Source organism: Carassius carassius, chromosome 36, assembly GCF_963082965.1.
Source record: "Carassius carassius chromosome 36, fCarCar2.1, whole genome shotgun sequence".
Classification (NCBI taxonomy): Eukaryota; Metazoa; Chordata; class Actinopteri; order Cypriniformes; family Cyprinidae; genus Carassius; species Carassius carassius.
Window position 1 is genome coordinate 11,883,285 of NC_081790.1, and position 21,170 is coordinate 11,904,454.

At 38.1% G+C, this 21,170-nt stretch overlaps 1 protein-coding gene and 1 pseudogene across 1 annotated transcript; one reads left to right on the plus strand and one right to left on the minus strand.

Annotated features, from left to right (window-relative positions):
• Nucleotides 1-98: 98 nt before the first annotated feature.
• LOC132116559 (complement component C7-like) lies at nucleotides 99-6,756 on the plus strand (annotated as a pseudogene).
• Nucleotides 6,686-20,957, minus strand: LOC132116560 (complement component C6-like). The gene is made up of 23 exons (XM_059525437.1): nucleotides 20,567-20,957; nucleotides 19,840-20,006; nucleotides 19,600-19,743; nucleotides 19,261-19,416; nucleotides 18,315-18,385; nucleotides 18,113-18,192; nucleotides 16,523-16,680; nucleotides 16,295-16,451; nucleotides 13,334-13,478; nucleotides 13,020-13,167; nucleotides 12,729-12,861; nucleotides 12,128-12,241; nucleotides 10,205-10,445; nucleotides 9,938-10,060; nucleotides 9,682-9,848; nucleotides 9,332-9,557; nucleotides 8,970-9,138; nucleotides 8,188-8,305; nucleotides 7,970-8,102; nucleotides 7,680-7,874; nucleotides 7,472-7,559; nucleotides 7,142-7,383; nucleotides 6,686-7,037 (listed from the first exon to the last, which is right to left on the minus strand). Exons 1-23 carry the CDS (start codon nucleotides 20,714-20,716, stop codon nucleotides 6,856-6,858), a joined length of 3,507 nt encoding a protein of 1,168 aa, XP_059381420.1. The 5' UTR covers nucleotides 20,717-20,957; the 3' UTR covers nucleotides 6,686-6,855.
• Between the last annotated feature and the right edge of the window lie 213 nt (nucleotides 20,958-21,170).

Here is a 21,170-nt window from a genome sequence, read left to right on the forward strand (position 1 = left end):
AACAGATAATTACAACACATCTGAAACCTTCTGGAAGGATCTGTCAGCCCTGCCCAGCACATATGACCCTTCATCCTGTCTATTCTTTATACAGCATTATGTCAAACACTGCATGGAAGAGGGCTCTCTGGGTGGCCAGTATCAGGCCACTGCTGGAGCTGGACGCAAGCTATATGATGGAGATGAGTATGTGTTAACTTCCGGTTTTCCTATATTAAAGGGATAATTCACCCAAAAATGAAAATTCTGTCATTAATTACTCACCCTCATATTGTTCCAAACCCATAAGACCTTTGTTCATCTTCGGAACACAAATTCAGATATTATTGATAAAATCTGAGGGCTTTCTGATCCTCCATAGACAGCAATGTAATTACCACGTTCAAAGGCCAGAAATGTAGTTAGGACATCGTTAAAATATTCCATGTGACATCAGTATTTCAACCGTAATTTTATGAAGCTAGGAGAATAATTTTTGTGTGCAAAGAAAACAAAGTAACGACTTTATTCAACAATTTCTTCTCTTCCATGTCAACTGACGCACGTTCACAAGAGTACCATGATGCATGCAATATTCAGTATTTCAATATAAGTGTATTTGATTGAATATAATTTTTAAAAATCCAAACATTTTGATTTGTTTGATTTTTATTATTATTATTAGTTTATGTAATATATTTTAGTGTAATATATTTGAATGCAGTGCAATGTTGGCACACAACCCCTAGAGCTTGATCAACCTTGATTTTTCTGGTCTAGAGAATTTTATTTTATGCATGCTTCAGTCCAGGTTTTGTGTGATGGGCGCCAGAATGGTCATTTTAGCTTTTCCTCATCAACAAACTCCCTGTGTAAAATATGTGTGAATCTTTCTTTTTTTTCTGTTTAATGAAGGACATCCCGTTTATATCGCTGGCCTTAATCTTCTAGACTTGGAAAACCCTTAGCAAACAGATGTATTCCAAATGGGCTGGATCAGTAAAAGGAGTTCCCTAAAGTAATAAAACACAAGGTATGACAGAATTAAGACATCAAAAACATGTGCGTAGAAGTATAAAGTAAGTATAGAAGAATTCATAACTGGTGTCATATCCCTAGTTGCGGTCACTGTATGAGGTGGTCAAAGAGGTGCTATGTGCCGGGCTGAAGAAACTCCACCTCAAGGGGGCACTGGAGGCCTATCTGGAGGAGCTGACAGTGTGTGCGCCTGTGTGTGCAGGCCGGGCACCATGCGGTAATGCCTGCCAGAATGGCCATGTCCTCAGAGAACAACCTGGCAAGAATGTTTTCTGTTAATTTATTACAGATAAACTCAAATGCAAATGTGTATCTTTAATGATACACGATTATCTGAGCAATCAGTTAGTAATGATATTGACACAAAATTGTATTTTGGTTTGGACATCTCTGAAGATAATGAAAATTTGTAGTGCATTCAGCTGAATCAGTTCCTGCTATGTAGGCCTATCTATTCACTGAATTGAAGGATTTATTATTATTATTTTTTTTACTATATTCATTAAACCAACTTGTGGATAAGTTCCTAAAGTTCCTAATTATTATTGTACCATAATTAATATAGCCAGCTCATAACTCATTTACATATACAATGCAGTTTTCTTGTGAAAGCATTGATTCAGCACTGAAAGCAGTTTATTTGTTTAAAGTAACAAGCCTGTTCTTCTTGTCTCAAACTGGTCCTGCTTTACAAGAGTAACCGAAGGAGTCTGGAGCTGCTGGTCTGCCTTGAGTAGCTGCTTCCAGGGTCAAAGTCAAGGACTCGTTTGTTCCTGCTCCAAGAAACGGAGGCAGGAACTGCATTGGAGAGACCATTGAGGAAGAGCTGTGAGGACCCTGATTTTGAATACCTCAAGTGAGGATAAAAAATGTGTACATTTTATTTTGGTTTTCATTTTTTCAGACAAACTCACAACTGTTCTTCCATACTTTTGAATGATAGACCCCCATTGCTTTGATCCCTCAGGGACACCAGTGAAGACGTGTAAAACTCCACCTTCTTAGACAAATGGATTTGTTTTGGTAAGTGTCTCTCTAATCAAGGGAAATGGAGGGGGATGGGAATACGCACATACACCTTCAATACACAAAACTCTCAACAGACATGTGTTTAACATCTAATTCATCACGTTTTCAGGACCCCAAATACATCTATCCAGTGGGCAGTAAGATTGAGTACACCTGCACAGACGGAAATGATCACGGACAATCCAGTCGCTGAGTATACAGAGAACCTGATCTGGAGGATATCACGCATGCAGTGCAAGTGTAATTCTAATTAATGTGTAATTAATGCATTGCTAAGTGATTGCTTACTCTCTTTATTCTTTTTATTGTATATTCACCAGAAACTGCATGTGATCCTCCAGCTGTTCTGAAACAGATACTTCTCTTTTCAATATGAATAAGACTTTATTAGATAAATCTAAGACATATAAACTAATCTAACACAAGTTGCAGGAAGATCGAAAGTTAGGAAAAGATGAGTTTAAGAGAATGAAAATGTGGAATCCCAAGTTCACAGCAATACGTTAAATAGCATAGACATGAACAAACATCAATCACTTAATTAACCATCGCACTGAGTTCCTCAATGAGGTTAAAATTATATTAGATACACCAGTAAAATGTCTGAAGGTACATTGCCTGTGTAAAGTTGTCCTTGAAATGGGGTTCCCCCGATGTCGCTGATTGGCTGGAAGTTCAGTAGTCGTTGAAGTGACGTCTTGGGAAGCCCGTGGTTGGGCGTTGGTTGAAGATGCAGAGTTGTGTGGCTGGTTGAAGTTGAACAGGCAGTCGAGGTCAGACGGCGTTACAAAACTTAACTCAGAACACGAAACTCTCAAACGGAAAAGAAAAGTAAAGTTTGACGAGACGAGGTGGTGTTTCTTCTCATCGTGGCTAAGTAGCAGCAGGCGTGCAGGCTGAAGCGCGTGGGAACCGCACTCAAAGAACAGTGATGACAAACAGCATGGCTAAAAGCTAAAGCTAAGAAGCAAAGCTAAAAGCAGGCATGACTAATAGCAGAAGCAGAGCTAAAACTAAAAGCCGGCATGACTAATAGCAGAAGCATAGCTAAAAACTAAAAGCAGGCATGAGTAGTAGCAGAAGCAAAGCTTCTTATGGTGTCCTGAGTATTTAAACTGGCCTGTTGGCCACACCTCAAATGTTGTCTTGACCAATCAGATATTGTCTTGGCTCGGGGGTATCATAAATCATATGTTATCTTACCAAGCATGTGGTCCGAATTTTCCCGCTCTTGCAGGGTCTAAATTTGGACATGATTCCTGTAACAAGAATATGATACATTTGACAAATAACTGATGGTCAGGACTATTTCAAGCAAGCAGATTCGATTACATAGATACTAGACATGAATATGTATCCTTAAGCTATCCCATAGTTATTAAAAAACATACACAATAAATGATTATAACATGATAGTCAAATGTGTGGGTTACATATAAATGAATATGGAGTGAAGCGATGGACTGATATTCATTTATAAGTCTTTTTGAGTTCATTTTGGTCCATATATATGTAGAAAAGACAGTTTCTTTGCCATTCACTTGACAAAGATTTCTGTGTAGACCAGAGGTTCAAAGGCCCCTCCCCCTTAGGAATTTCAGTGTGGTTCTGCTAGGTGTGGGGAAGTCAAAAGATCTTGTTTAGTACTCTCATGGGTTTACACGTGATGTCCGGCGTTGCCTATCAATTACGAACAACAAATTTGACAAATCTCTTCTCCGAATTGAAATTGTCAATAATTGTTCTAGTGGTGTTAATGTTGAAAGCTGTTCTGTGAAAGCGTTGGTTGGTTGGTTATCTTGCTTGGGACTTGTGGCACAGAATGTTTTATGACTTCCTGTTGCCTTAATGAGGAATTCGGCTCGCGTTTCAACCACAGCCCTGATCGACTCTTTAATTTGTCTGGTTCGAGTCATTTCTGCTACAGCCACACCCTCAAAACAAGCTTATCTGACCAGGAAGAGTGTGACGCTGTCATGCCCAAGTGGGATGCAGAAGTGGTGAAGCAGAAATCATGTGCTGTCTTGGTCTCAGATGGTATCCAGCACCTGAGAGTGTCTGATGCAAGACAGATACGTTGTAGGCTCCTAATAAACACTACTCAGGTACTTGGTTTCCACTATCTATTATATTGTTTTTCTGAATAGTGGAAGCCGTGCCCACTCAGCCAAGCCTATTCTGCAAACCATGGGAAAAATCTGCAAATGGTCAGTGTGTTTGTAAAATGCCATATGAATGCATATATATATTACAAGCACTTCATAAGTTTCAAAGGCTTTTATCGACAATTACATGACATTTATGCAAAGAGTCAGTATTTGCAGTGTTGGTCCTTCTTTTTCAGGACCTCTGCAATTTGACTGGGCATGCTCTCAATCAACTTCTGGGCCAAATCCTGACTGATAGCAACCCATTCTTTCATAATCACTTCTTGGAGTTTGTCAGAATTAGTAGGTTTTTGTTTGTCCACCCGCCTCTTGAGGATTGAACACAAGTTCTCAATGGGATTAAGATCTGGGAAGTTTCAAGGCCATGGACCCAAAATTTCAACATTCTGGTCACCGAGCCACTTAGTTATCACTTTTGCTTTATGGCACGGTGCTCCATCGTGCTGGAAAATGCATTGTTCTTCACCAAACTGTTGTTGGATTGTTGGAAGAAGTTGCTGTTGGAGGGTGTTTTGGTACCATTCTTTATTCATGGCTGTGTTTTTGGGCAGAATTGTGAGTGAGCCCACTCCCTTGGATGAGAAGCAACCCCACACATGAATGGTGTCAGGATGCTTTACTGTTGGCATGACACAGAACTGATGGTAGCGCTCACCTTTTATTCTCCGGACAAGCCTTTTTCCAGATGCCCCAAACAATCAGAAAGGGGCTTCATCGGAGAATATGACTTTGCCCCAGTCCTTAGCAGTCCATTCACTATGCTTTCTGCAGAAGATCAATCTGTCCCTGATGTTTTTTTTGGAGAGAAGTGGCTTCTTTAATGCCCTTCTTGACACCAGGCCATCTTCCAAAAGTCTTGGCCTCACTGTGCGTGCAGATGCGCTCACACCTGCCTGCTGCCATTCCTGAGCAAGCTCTGCACTGGTGGCACTCCGATCCCGCAGCTGAATCCTCTTTAGGAGACGATCCTGGCGCTTGCTGGACTTTCTTGGATGCCCTGAAGCCTTCTTTACAAGAATTGAACCTCTTTCCTTGAACTTCTTGATGATCCTATAAATTGTTGATTTAGGTGCAATCTTAGTAGCCACAATATCCTTGCCTGTGAAGCCATTTTTATGCAATGCAATGCGTTTCTTTGCAGGTCACCATGGTTAACAATGGAAGAACAATGATTTCAAGCATCAACCTCCTTTTAACATGTCAAGTCTGCCATTCTAACCCAATCAGCCTGACATAATGATCTCCAGCCTTGTGCTCGTCAACATTCTCACCTGAGTTAACAAGACGATTACTGAAATGATCTCAGCAGGTCCTTTAATGACAGCAATGAAATGCAGTGGAAAGGTTTATTTGGGATTAAGTTAATTTTCATGGCAAAGAAGGACTTTGCAATTCATCTGATCACTCTTCATAACATTCTGGAGTATATGCAAATTGCGATTATAAAAATTTAAGCAGCAACTTTTCCAATTTCCAATATTTATGTAATTCTCAAAACTTTTGGCCACGACTGTATATGTGTATATATGTATGTGTATATATATGTATGTATATATATATGTATATGTATGTATATATATATGTATATATATATGTATATGTATGTATATATATATGTATATGTATGTATATATATATGTATATGTATGTATATATATATATGTATATGTATGTATATATATGAAAAACTAGAACTTCAAGAAACCTTCCTACAATATTGTTAAATCTTTTAGGCACATGTAAAAATGCTGTAAAATGAGGATGCTGTCAAAAATAATGTCATAAATATATTTTCTTTATCCGTTAACTTCTATTAACTTAATTAAATCAGCATTTGGTGTGACCATCCATTGCGTTCAAAGCAGCTTTTGCCCTAGGTAGCTTTGCAGGTAGGTCTCTTGAAGCATCTTGGAGACTTTGCCACAGTTCTTCTAGATTCAGTCTGTCTCAGTTTATCGCTTTGGATAAAAATATCTGCTAAGTGCAAAAAATTTATATGTAAAATTGCAAATGTATCCCCAGGTTCGAAATGTGAATGTAAAGATCCTAAAGATCAGAGTTCAGATGACTCTGCCCACCTGTGTGTCTCACTAATGGGCGGAGCTCCTGAGATGGTTTCAAAGTGTGAGGCCGCGGCTTGGAGATGTCAAGGGAAACACATCACAGTACTCAGCATTGGACATGTCAGGCTTAAACAACAACTTTCAACTGCTTGTTGCAACTGTATGATTTTTATAACTGTAATACACTGTACTGTAGTAATACATATTATATATATATATAATAAATAATATTGTGAATAAGTGTAAATTGTAGGGCAATAACAGCTCAAAGTCACAGTTACACTTTTCAGTGTAATCAACATAAAAATAGTTTACTTTTATTGGTCTCTGCACATGCTGGGATATAAGAAAGCATTTTAATGTTGCAAAAATATACACTTATGTTTTAACAGATAATTACAACACATATGAAAGTCTGATAGTGTTTTATTGTGAAGTTCCACATCAATATTCTGACAGCTCAAAGAATAACTGCATAGCATGCTGTGTGTGACTATAAAACAACAATGGGTTATCTGTACAAATCAATAATGTTTGAGCCTTTCAGCTGTGAAAATGTCTATGAAATTGGTGCACAATTAAGAACTTGCACAAGGACCTTCATGCAGAAGCTCAAACTCCATCTTGCTGCACTTCATGGCAGCCATGAAGCACAGATTCAAGCTCGTTGTTCTTTGCGTTCTCACAATTTTCAAGCAGTACATTTGCTTCCCATCTTTGGAACATTCTCTGGGGATTTTGCACTCGCATGTTTTTGATTCTAAGAAGAAAAGATGATGTTGAATTATTTCAATTGGATACAAACCAAAGGTGCTTTGATTCTGAAATAACACGTTATATAAGGATTCGTGATCAGATCTGTACCTGAGCAGGTCTCCCATTCGTAACAGGTGTCTGAACCGCAGGGCTCCCGCACCGAGCTCTGCTCAGATACATTGGCCCTGAATTTGGCCCAGTCCAGACTGCCTGCGTCGGTTTTGCATGGTCCATTGTTCATAAAGTATAATCTGTCTCCATGACAACGGTCAGCATGAAAAGCACAGAGGGACATCATAATGGCAGTCTCCTTGTCAGCGTCAAAGACACACAAATCTGCTCTGTAATTTCTGCAGGATACATACACAAATGCTTGGTGCTTAATGGTCAAATTTCCAAACAGACCACAACAAAACTTGAAACTACTGACATTCACACCTGCATCTCTCTTTGGACATGCAGATGCATTTAGTCCCATCATGCATCTCTCCAGGTTCACAGCTGCTGTCTGGTACAAAGGGTTTATCTGCAGAAACATTTGTGTTATTTATTTAACCAGGTTTGCATCAAAAGAGCTAAAGATGTAAATGTTTTGTGAATATGTTATGAAATATTAAACAAAAGCTCATTTATTCTGTGAAAGTACCAATCTTGCAGTGTATGTCTTGTGGGATGCTTGGCTCCCAAACAAGACTCTTCCCACACGTGTAATATTGACGCCCTGAGGGACTCATGCCACTCTCTAAGCAGGCCAGCATGATGTCACTTCCTACTTGAAACTCAGTTTTGTCTGGGTATATCGTCATGCCATCAGGTACTGTGGGTTTGGAGCAAACATGTTCTGGAATGACAGGAAAACATATTATGGAGTGAAAACTGTATGGGAAAAAAATTAGCTTTCAGATCATAAATCATATCAGCATTTCTATGGCTTACTAATGCACCGTCCCTTTGGTTTCTCCCAAGTGCCGTCTTGCAAACAGTGAATGAGCTGGTATCCATCCAGTTTAAAACCAGTGAAGCAGACGAATTCTTCGTGATCTCCATAATCGTACTGACGTTTGTTGATCTGGAATTAGAGGGAAAACCTGGACATTAGTGGAAGCAGGCAGGAATAAATAGCATGTGATATAAAAGTTCTTGTGTTTCTTCACCCTCAGGTGGCTGTTGGCAGGTGAACGGGGTTTTGGACAGCCAGAAGCACCGGGGGGCAACTGGCTCTCACGGGACCCTTCAGTCTCAAAGTCATCATCATTAATGCACACATTTTGCCTGTGAAAGAAGTGTCATTGCACATGAAATTGTGCTTGATCAATAACTTAAAATGCATTTAAATGAATACCTTTACAATACAATTATGAACCAACTGAAACTACATGTATGCAATAAACAGTTAAGCCCAGCATTAATTATTAGTAATTAACAGTAATTTATCAGTAAATTAAAATTCATTTAAAGGGATAGTTCACTCAAAATTCACCCATATGTTGTTCCAAACCTGTAAGACTTACTTACTTCTACAGAACACAAAAGAAGATATTTTGGAAAATTGTGGAAACCAAACAGTTTCAGGTGTCACTGACTTTTGGTGTCAATTGTATTGTATTGTATTGCATGGGAACTGAAACTGGTTGCCAAAATTTACTTCACTTGTTTTTTTAAAGTGGTTTCAGGAAAAACACATTTTACTCCAAGTCTACACAATAGTGTGTGTGTGTGAGAGAGAGAGCACAAGTGAGCACAAGCAGAAGAGAGAGGTGAGATTGTATGGATTGTATGCAAATGACTAGCTGCATGCACACACTGCCTATTTTAGAACAATACATATTCATTAGAATGAAGCTAGGAACAAATTAATATGTCTTCAAGAAATATTAGTGCCATTGACCCCAGTGATACCTCTGTTTGTAGTCTACAGACAAAACAGGACACTTACGTCTGGAAAATAGAGATGGTGCATTCCTCCACCTGTTTCTCAGGGCCTTGGCAGGGTCTGCCGCCTCGCTGCGGTGCAGGGTTGCTACAGATCCGTGAGCGATGCTTCTTCAAAGTGGCGTCACAAGTACTCCAAGAGCCCCAGCAACTCCAGTGCCCATCAACTTCATCTGTGAGATGAGGCCAGAAATTTATTTCTCACACCTTATCTTTTTTTTTTTATAATGAATTATTTTTAAGCATTTACTTTTATAAATATTATGTGTATTATATATCTTAATAATATTATTGATTAAATTAACATTTTAAATTACATATTTTATGCTCTACTGGATACAGACATTTAAAGTCATGCATGTAAACCTGTAGTATAGTCCCGGGCACGTTTCTCGCAGTTTGGTCCATAGGTCCCGGTCTGGCAAATACAAATGCACTCTGTTCCAGAAAGAGCAGGCCGAGCATTGTTTGGGCAGGGGGCACATTTGCAGGAATCAAATTCAGTCTGATATTCTTCCAGTGCCTTATGAAGATGCCTTCTCTTTGTCACAGCACAAGGGAAGCCCTTAACCAAACTCACTAAAGGCAAAAGCTAGATAAGACATTGACAAATCCATATTAATTTAATGATATAGTATACCTAGGTTCTTGTGTCATTCTTTTGACTTAAATTTTATTTTATACCCACAAATATTTGACAGGTTTCTCCATCTAACCTCAAAATCTATAACAGTTGGATTGTCTATTGTAGATTTGACCCAGTCCTGGTATGTGGTGCTGTCTGGCGATACGCCCCTCTTCTCCCAGGCCAGGGCTGCTGTAAATTCAGCTCTGCCTCCTTGCACTGACGTGATACACTTCTCTGCTGCTTTTACAATTGACCCTGGAGTGGACAAGTGCATTTCAAATTGGGGTTATATAACTTAAAACATAAGTCATATATATTAAATAGTACATTTGTCTATGTATTACCTTCATATTTGGTTTGTATTGTATGTTTCCCACATGTGGAACTGAATGATTTTCTGTTATAGAATATAGTAAAGATGGAGGAATCTTGGCTAAAGCAACTATTCATGTCTACTTCGGTCAGTCCTGGGAATCATAAGGAGATACAGCTGATTTAAAAGAACAGTTTCATTGCATTTCAGATATGAGAGAAAACAATCTAATGAAGTCACTTGAGCTCCATGTGACCAAGAGCTCTAATGATGTAATCAGACAATCATGTCTGCTTACCATAGGTTTTTAGTTCTTCTCGATCATATTGGAAAAGGAGGTCATACTTCCCCCCTAATGTCCCAGAGCTGAAATAATGTGTCCCAAACAGCTGGAAGATCTGTCTGTAAAGGGCGTAGTTGTATTCCAGTGGCAGACTGTTCAGAAATTGAAGGAACTGGTCTGCTAAGTAGAGGCCAGAGGGTTTCAGTCTGAATGTTGATGTGGCAATAACCTGATGCACCCTGTAAAACTCAGAGTCCTGCACAAAAATTACAGAAAGAGATCTGAAAAATAAGCATAAATAAGGCATAGAGCATCATAGTTCGATGCATAGGCGGAGTTTAGGGGAAGCTGGCGGGGGGGGGGGGGGGGGGGGGGCTGGGCAAAATCAATAATGATTTTGTCTGAGCTATGAATAAAATGTAAAAATGTAAGAATGCAAATTTTTAGTGGTTATAATAAGTAGCCTACGTTTTGGGCTAAATTAAGCCCCATATCCATTGCGAGTTGCGAATGATTCTCAATTTGAGAGGACATTAGAGGACTCGCTTTTCATTATTTTCCCACTTTAGCAAGTTAACAAATATTTGTTGCTCCGCTAATAAAAATGTGGTGGACTGAGTCATTTATAGCTGAATTGGACAGGCGATTTGAAGCTATGCAGTATTCAGTACACAAGCCTTAAAGGGGACATATGATAGGATTTCAAGTTTTCCTTTCTCTTTGGAGTGTTACAAGCTCCTGGTGCATAAAGAAGATCTCAAAGAGTCTCAAACCCAAAGAGATATACTTAAATTAAGTTAAGACTCCTCTACGCCCCCCTAAAAATGGCTCGTTCTAACACGCACCCACATGTCTTTGTCACTATGTGGGAAGATTCGCATAACACCTCCCAAATGTTCACGCAAAAAAAGAAGGCGTAACTTTTATTTTCACTGTTGCTGTCTTGTTGTGGAGAAGATGTGTTTTTCTTTGTTAAAGCGAAACGTCTTTGTTTGGCCTTCCAAAAGAGGACACAACTAGAAATCAGTGGATATCTTGTATTTACAACATTGTTCTGGAACAGTTCAACCCAAATATGTGTGCAACGCATTTTATGGAGGATGAGAGTAGCCTACAAAGTGAAGTTTTATTAACAATTTTCGGGGAGGAGCACGCGCAGATAATCAACTCGGCTAATTCACCATCAATAACCGCACCATCCATCCAACCACCTCGAGAGAGAGAGAGAGAGAGAATCATACAAACAGAGCACACCTCACTTTTCAGACCGATGAGCTTTGTAAAAAACGATGCGTTTCAGAAGGTTGGGCATAGAGGAGAAACAATAATGTACAGTATGAAGAAAATAATGTGGTTTTTTTAACCTTAAACCGCATAAACACATTTCTTTACACCAAATACAGAAAATAATGTTCTTTATAGGAATATCATATGACCCCTTTAAGATTCACCATTGGCATGTGACTGTAGTGGATCTTGTGAAATGTGCCATAATCGCATCACTGATTACTCTTGAGAAGCTTATAGATGAAGCAGGCTTCGGAAGGACAGATATTCAAACTTTTTCAAACTACTGCAGTTTACCCTCATGCTGTCCATTGGTTCAGCTACATCAAAAAGTGGCACAGGACAGATTCTCAGATCTTTCTTTACTGTTCATACAGAATGATTTGACTGGAAAACTATCAGAAGAAGAAAAGATAGTTAAAGAAAGACAGTGGTCATCTACGGCACAATTCAGAAAAAGAGGCTGCTTTTCTGCATTAGGTATTTTTCCTGTTTTGTATGTATTTCTCATGTAGAATATGGTATATAAATATATGAAATGTAGAACAAATAAAAAAAAGTGTTTGTGTCTCTTTTGCCAGTGGCTGCAGCCCCCCCCCCCCCCCCCCAAGATAAAAGGGAAACTCCATCTATACACTTGAGATCTCTTGCCTTTTGTTGAGATGATTTCACTGCATCTTTGAGCAGTAAGTTACGTGATTCTTTAGCCAAGTTGACTTTTTGGGAGTTGATGTCTTGCTCTTTAATATCCTCAAGATTTTCTACCTGGAATGAATTCAAATCAAATCAAATTTGAAAATACAATCATTGATCAATTTTATGTGATTTGTGTGATTGTTTTTAAAGCTACAAATAGCTGTGAATCTAATTTGTTATTTTTTAGATGCACTAATATTGAAATCTTGGTCAATACTGTACGTCGTTTTTTTAATGATATATATTCCTGCCAATTTATATTTGTACAAACTACAAAAACCTTTAGAATTTTCCATTAGTATTAAAACATAATAATATACAATATAAAAGATGAATAATTATTCATTTTGCAATCATCTAGAAATAACATTTAAGGAGGTTTTGGTACATCTTACCCATTTACATGGGCAGAAATTAAATACTTAATAATAGCTAATATATTTGAAACAACGAAATGAACATAGCCTACCTGTATGGTGTCAATATATTGTGTAATTTGGATATTTTTCTACTCCAGCTAACAAAGTATGACAGACAGAAATGACATTTTTCCCACCTTGATTTCATATCTCTCAATGTTGTCAGGGATTCTGTAATAGTTTCTCCCGTGTTTTTGTAGAGTGCATGCACCCCCCATAAAGGAGTTGTCCAGAACAGCGCCTCTCATCTGCTCTGCTGCAGCATCAAATCTAATTTTAAATATAACTTTCATCAGTTTTAAGAGGAGTACAATCACAGATTAGCCAATTTGTTTTGCTGACAACATGACAACACCCTGAAATCTTACAACGTCCATGAAAATGTTTTGCAATCTAAGAAACCCAAATGATGTTTATTTGTAACTCACCCATAACCAATTAGGTCTGCTCCAGGAATGAAAGCAAATACCCGGTTACTTGAACACACGCTTTTTGTTTGCCCACAGTCTTTCTCATCAGAGTTGTCTCCACAGTCGTTCTGTTTGTTGCACTGCAGAGTAGCGTTTATACATCTTCCTAGCAAGTTGAAGGCAATAAAGCAAGTTGGTGATCATGCATGCCCCTGTTTTCTGAGCATTTAACTGCAAATATGTTCTAGATTATAAAATCAGTGTAGGACAAATCTTAAACCTAAGGCACAACTATGCTGTGTTTTTGTGAAGAAGTTGATGAAGATAATTACCACTATCACAGGTGAACTTGTCTTTACAGTTGACAGGATCAATCCCACATTCCTTGGAGGGATGACAGACTCTTTCCTCTGTAAGAGATGGACTACAGTCCTCCCCCCCAAACTGAGCTGGCCTCAAAACAGACCTGGTTCTGAACTAAATCACACAACATTCACACACTTACTAGGGCAGTGTACAATATTTAAGCTATTTCACACTAGAAAGAATGTTGAGATTGCTGAATATTAGCAAAATCCCTTTAAAACAAATCATGGCACACTGCGGCCATCTTTGAAATGCCTCTCCGGCATGCAAGTGCAACTCCTTTCTCTTTGAATGAGGAAACATCAAGTTCTATAAAACTGTTCACTACTTCAGCTAGCGATTACATTTTATATTTGAAATCACCAGTGTTTGGAATAACGGCGTTTAAAAGAACGGCGTTAGGTAACGACGTCATTTTTTCAGTAACGGGGTAATCTAACTAATTACTTTTCCCGTCGTTACAACGCCGTAAACGTTACTGAACGTTAAATGCGGTGCGTTACTATGCATTGACTTAATATGCAATCCGAACGCACCCCTGGCTCACACAGCGAGTGAGCAGGTGGGTTAATAACGAGATAAGCGATTATGATTGGCTAAGGCAGAGTCATGTGTTTCATGGAAGCCAATCAGAGCCAGTGTTTTTACACACACGCGCCAGCGGCGCCAAACAGACGCAGTCACACACACGCAACAGCTACACAGAGATTCTCAGCAGCAGAAATGGCGAGTCAGGAGCAATCCGATGAAAAGTTGGCATTTTCAAGGTGGAGATATAAGCACTACTTCAAATTCATTGTAGTCAAAGGCAAGAACGTGCATGTAATGTGTGACACACATCTACAAAGCTAGTGGCCAAAAACACTTTTCTTACAAAGAGTGCAGGATAAAACTTGCTGTCTGTTGACGTGCAATAAATCTCGAAAGTTATGTACGAACACCTGTCTGTTCTACTTATTTCAACTGACTTGTGAAAACTGCTAAAAAAACCAAATTCTTTGACATATAGCAACTTTTTATTTTTTTTTACAGTAACTCAAATAGTTACCTTTCCTGGTAACGAGTTACTTTTATTATAGAGTAATTCAGTTACTAACTCAGTTACTTTTTGGAACAAGTACTGAGTAACTATAACGTTAACTAATTACTTTTTTAAAGTAACGTTCCCAACAGTGGAAATCACCAATCACCATCACCAATCTGATATCAAGTGTGTCATAACTGTTGTTTATTTTGATAAATAGCATTATAAAAAAAACATTATTCAGGCTAGAACAGCCAGTACACATGCATAGTCCTGAGTGCACGTCTCAGAATGCTGAATGTTTCAATAGCAACAGGGACTTCTAGTGCTGCAGGGGCGCCCCCAAGGGGTGGCCAGGGGTGGCCGTATAAACTCTGGCCACCCCTAGGATTATTTGCAGTAGGTCCTATTAATTTAAATGCAGAATGTAAATTCACAATAGTTTAAGAAGTGAAAAAAAAGTGCAGCACCTGCTGCAGCCACAGTTTTGCGTCTCTGAGCAACATTAAAGTGTTTCGTTCCTGAATGAATCAACCGTTTAAATGATTCGGTTCAATCGCAATGACTCACTTATTAACAGTGACTGGCTGCCACCTATTGGCGGTTTTAATTTCACATTTAATGGAACCTTTTCATTTTTTAAATAATTTCAAACATCAGTTTTCAATGTTTTATCTTTAAAATATCAAAACATTATTTATTCATTTGTAACTGCAGGTTAAAGTATTCCATGTTCCACGGAGCTGCATTAAACAGTGTGTAAAACATCTAAATGGCACTTCAGATGCAGCTTCTGTTTTATCTGCATTGCAAAGATCAATTTGGTTGATACTGATTGCATTTGCTTGGTAACAGCCCAAATGCAAATATTTGACCTAAAATATGGTGCACACTTTTAGAAACAATGGTGTAAAGGTAAAAAAAAAAAAAAAAAATCAGGTGTCAGCACAATTAAAAATAAGATATCAACACAATAACACTCAGCAAAATAGTGTAATTATCGTTATATATATAACTTTTGTCTATATTGCAAACCTTTAATTTTTTTTTTCTTTATTTTAATGTGCCACCCCAAAAATTTACTGTGGCCTCATTTGGCCACCCCTGTTAAAATTTTCTGGGGGCGCCACTGCTGCGCTGACTTTAGCGATTGGCTCTTTTATTTAGAAGGCGGGGCTTCAAACTATAGAGCAGCCATATAGAGCATTGCATTTTCCACCATTCAAAACTATATGAGTGTAATCTTTGATATTAGCACAATATTAGAACAAGGCAATATTCTGATATTTGGAAAAACAGCATGGTTGTGAGCATGATATAACTTTTTTAAAGAAATTAATATTCAGAAATATAAATTTTAGACATTTTCTAACAATTTAACAAGTGCATTTTGAATGAATCTGCTGAATGAATAAGTCAATAGCTCACTCATAAAGACTTGTCACTTATCGCCACCTACTGGCATATCAATGTAACTGAAATTTAAAGACCACATCAGACCAAGGATGATATTTTTTTTTAACTATTATTATATTTCTGAGAAAATAATAAAGTACCCATCATATGATATCAGTGGAATAACTTTTTTTCCAGCTCTTGACGGATATAGTTTTTTTCAGCTATTTGAAATTTAATTCTGAGGACACCTATTCACAGCAGAACCATTGTTGGATCATCTACAAACTCATCTACATCTTAGATGACCTAAGGGTGAGTAAATATTTAGTTAAATAAACTGACAGCATCTCAGAAATGTGAAAAGTCCCAAATTTATTCTGCTGCTATATCAGCATTATATCTGGTATTGTATCTCTTGAAATACTGGTAGACCAATCAGTTTTAAGAACCATAAACTAACTTTGGAATAAATCTCTTAATTTTAATATCTGTATGTTTTACTCACAGATTTTTTGGCACACGGCGAACACTCTGACCATGGTCCAAACTCAGTCAACTGACAGTGTATGGAACAAGCCTCAACACTGCATTCTCTGGTCTCACGTGTCGAACAAAACTGGACACAATTGTTTTTGTTCCAGTGTTCATCATGGCGTACATCCCTGCAACAAACAAAGGTACATATTAAAATAATCAACTTCGGCACATCAGAAATATGTTAAATAATGGTTACCTTGTACGTATTTGGGTACCAGAGTTACAGGTTTTGGTGCAATAGGACCATGAACTCCATGGGTAATGGTCACAGAAACATCCCATAATGGGAGTAAATGAAGCCAGGGTGCAGAGTAGGACAAGGGGAATGGTAGTACGATCCATAGAGAAGAATGCCTGTTGGAACTTGATAGCTTAAGGGAAAGTAGAAAGATATATGCAAACATACGCATCAGTTTAAAACATTGAGTAATCAAGAACTTACCACAGACAGTTTCTAGAAAAGAGCTGCAGAAACCTAATAGTACATGAGCTTGATAAATAATGCATCAATTTCAGACTCCTCCAAAAGCATGCAAGCACACTATCATGTGTTATTTTAGCCTCCGGGTTTAACTGCAATATGAATTAACATTAAAATCAGAGAGACAGATGCACAATCAGCTACTCTGGAAAAGTAACTCTAATTCTGACCTGGATGTATTGTCTTAAAGAATTCTCTCACAACTCTCTTTACAGAATTTGTCCATCCCCCTTTGCTTCCAGTAAACCCCTGCAGCTGGAAGTCTTCACTTTGACATTTGGCTCCTGCTTTACAAAATGGGAATGTGGACAGGGAGTACATGAATAACATGTTATTACAGGTCAGAGTTATTGCCTTTCTTCATGCCAAATTAAAGGTCTCTTTTGCACGTTATCTTATTTTTCATAACTTTGGTCTTAATTTTAAACATGCATCAGTTTCTTAAATTTTTTAAGGGTTTATTTTAAAGGCAAAAAACAATGCAAATTTCTGTAGGTTGCAATAAAACAAACAATTACAGTAAAAAACAACAACTTTATTATCATTATAAAATGACTTATAGCTTATATGAGCTGTAACTATGCACACTTTATAGACACCTGACATGAGGAGTGGCAAACTCTCATTAAACTGATATGCATTCACACAAACCTGATGTCTTAAATGGATGGATGAAAAATAAATCTGTAAAATCAATTATAATAAATTCATAATGTTTTATTTACAATTATTTGTTTTATGTACAGAGTGAAGTTTATTGTGTTATAGTTATTTCAAGCTTAGAATGAAATAGCAATGGCTTTAGTGCAGAGCATTCTTGTGCCCTTAAAATGACTAACATTTATATTTTTTCATAATTACCGTACCCCTTTATGGAAGACTAAATAAAAAGCATTCCACAGTGGCTAAATTTATAAAAAAATTAAAAAACAAGCAAGATGATGAAATACAGAAATCCTATAACTAAACGTGCCCTTTCACCGACAACAAATTCTATGACTATGATAAAATCAGAGACAGATGTTATTATTTTACTTCATTCTCTTGCTTTTTTACACAATCATATGGTTTCACAGCACATGACGAAGTAAAAACAGACCATTGATTTTGCTTAAAAACTCAATTGGAAGGGTTTTGAGTCGAGGGGATTCTGTCCTCCAACAAGGGATTAAGTGGTTTTAACATTGTCCAGGGACAAGTTACATTAGCGAAACAGTTCCAGAGACACGAAGGAGACGAGTGAAGCTTAAATTGATCAATGATCAGAAAAGAAGACTTGAGAGTATTGAAGGTTCAGCCAGACACAAGGCAACAAAGCCCGGAGAATCGCCTCTTCCTCTGCCTCACCAGTGGATAAGGAGTCAGATTTAGCAGACTGCTGTCATCTACACACATAAAAGCACAGCATTAAAAAATAAAACACGTCTAGCTACATGAGCATTTTTTTAAAACATTTTTGAAAAAACTATATCATCAGAATAAATTCCTAAAAAATGTTGAGACATACCTTGATTTTTCAGTGGCAAAGGCATTGTCTCCCTGAGTTTGCTTAGAAGGTTCCTCATTTCTCGCATATCACTGGAAGACATTTCACAACATAGGACGTCAACTGAGATCATAGCTAAAATTATTTATTTATAAGTGCCTAAAGGCCCATTAAATTGACTGACAAGCCATTTTATATACAAAAGTTTGGAGTCTGTAAGATGTTTTACTTTTTCTTTTTCTTTTTTTAAAGAAGTCTCTTATGCTCACCCTGGCTGCATTTATTTGATCAAAAGTACAGTAAACAGGAATATTGTGAAATATTACTATAATTTTACATGTTTATTATTTGTATATATTTTTTAACATTAAAATGACCAAAGCTGAATTTTCAGTAGCCTACAGTAACCTGTCACATGATCCTTCCGAAAATCACTCTAATATGCTGATTATTATCAATGTTGAAAACATTTGTGCTGCTCAATATTTTGGTGGAATACATGGAACATGTTTATCAGGATTTTTTAAAACAGAAATCTTCTGTAACATTCCAAATGCATTTACTGTAATTTTTTATCAATTTAATGCATGCTTGATGAACAAACGTATACATTTTGATAAAAAAATCTTACTGACCTCAAACATTTGAACGGTAGTGTATTCATAAATATTTAGCAAAAAATGTAAACGTTTTGTTTTTACACCTATAATTAATGATTATAAATCAGCAGCCATTGTTTTTTTTTGTTTTTTTGATTATGTATTAGGATTTGCTCATTACTTTCAAAGGTTTGCAGTTTACAGTCCTCCTTTTTCTTTTTCTCAGGTCTCTCAACTTTTTGCTTCAAAGTTTGTCATGTTGTAATTCATCTCAGAGCTGGTAGGTTGTTTCATATCCCTATGGGGTCAATTAATTAGAAAAAGTGGAAGCCTTTCCTAATTAATTCATCCAGTTTGTCATACTGTACCTCTCTATGTTCTCAATGTCTGTGCACACAACCCAGGATTCCTGATGAAAATCTACAGGTGACGATGATCGATCTTCCAGCATCGGCACATCAGAGCTTTCGTCGACCCTGTAGTCCACGTTGGGCTCAGGGCACACATCATTTCCTGAAGCGAGTGACACAAGATTCAAAGTTATGCTTTGTTTTGCTTGCAGTGAATGCTTAAAAGGACTGTTTTATGTAGTTATTGTGCCATCCCCGCCACCTTCAGACTGACAGTAGCATTTCAGCATGCAGTATATTAGCTTTATGTACTCATGTCTGCTTATGTAAAGAATCTGCTGTCCTCTGCTGGCTGTCATTGACACAACACCTTTCCTATGGAGCTGCAGAACACCCAACAGACACATAGATTTGAGCATCTCTGTAATGTACATCTCCAGACAGCACTGAAGCTGGATGAACAATCTGCATATTTCTGGGTGGATTTCACCATCTTCTGGCCTAAGAAAAGCACAGTGAGAAAAAGAGAAACCACATTATATGGCATCTACAGACACGCCATCAAAGCTACATGGCTGCTCTAACAAACAGACTTACCCAGAGATTGCGATGAGGTTTTGATAGGCCACCTGGGCTACAGAGCATCCTTTGATGCGAGTCTTGTGCATCTGTGCCCTTAAAGAAGGACAGTCAATTGTATTCTCCCCTATGGAGATGACCTGCTCACGATGGAGAGCCACAAGAGTGTTGAACTCCTGAACGGTCTAAAAATTAAAACAAATACTGCTCAATTTATTTTTAGAAAGTGAATGTGTATAGTTTAAGCTAAAGCAGTGTTTTGTAACATGGTAGCTGGTTGGGTTGGAAGACCACCTTGTACCAGCACCAAACCATTTACCAGCTAGTCAAACTTGGTGATCATTTTAGACTAGCTAGAAATATTCCAAAATAGCTAGCACCTTAAACTGGATTTTCCAGAAGGGTAAACACGAGTTTAGCTGCCATTCTCTAGATGCCACATAGCAACACATGGGATTGTGGGGAGGAATGTCATTTCTAAACAATGGTGCAGTATGAAAACACAAATAGCAAATAATAAACATAATAACACTAATTATGTATCTTAGAAAGAATCCATATATCGGTAATAAGTATCAATGTTGATGGGCTATACGTTTCTACTGCAATTATTCGTAATGTTAACGCTAATCTTGTTAACTTGCATATCATTGATGGTCATTTTAATGTGTAGGCACACAAAAAAAGCCTATCCAAAAATACTATCCGCAGAAGAGTGACAGCGGTTGTCCTTCAGCACGCTCACCGTTCTACAGTCATCCATTGCCCGCTGAGCTCTCCGCGTGCTCTCGGTGCTCTCCCGGCGCTCCGGATCCCTCACCGAAGATTTCCCGATTTGAAAAATGTTGGCAGCGGATCTGGGGCGGTTCTTTCGCCCGTTCGGTGCAGAACACATGCATACGCATCCACGAATAAAACCACCTAACTGAGAAAACGTCTCTAATCGGCCAGTCCTCGACGAGAGGGTGAGGGCGATCCTTGGACGCGGGTTGTTTCGATGATCAGAATGATGTGACGGAGCCGAGCGAGCGTCCGCGACGCTTCCACTGCATCTCCCGCACCAACAGGCGAGTCACCTTCACCTCTGTCGAGGGCCGAGCGCCGCTGCTGGATCTCCACAGCTGCGGGCTTCACGACGGCTCCGTCGAAGAAACACAATTGCTTAGTGTGAGGAATAAGAAACATTCGCGAAGAATATTTCCATAATGTTAGGATTTGGTTTTAAACCAGGATGTTCTGTGCTGTGTGTTCTCTTTTAGGATTAAAATGAACATAAAGTACATTCCCAAACGAGATTTGCCAAATCTTAATAAATAAATAAATCTCATTCCAGTATAATGAATTGACAC

Coding starts and splice junctions, on each gene's coding strand:
- LOC132116560 (XM_059525437.1), bottom strand. CDS start 20,716: ATGTGTTCTGCACCGAACGGGCGAAAGAACCGCCCCAGATCCGCTGCC. Junction 20,007..20,566: donor CAATGGATGACTGTAGAACG/GTGAGCGTGCTG, acceptor TTTAATTTTTAG/ACCGTTCAGGAGTTCAACAC. Junction 13,479..16,294: donor CGCCGTGTGCCAAAAAATCT/GTGAGTAAAACA, acceptor TGTGTGATTTAG/TTCAGAACCAGGTCTGTTTT.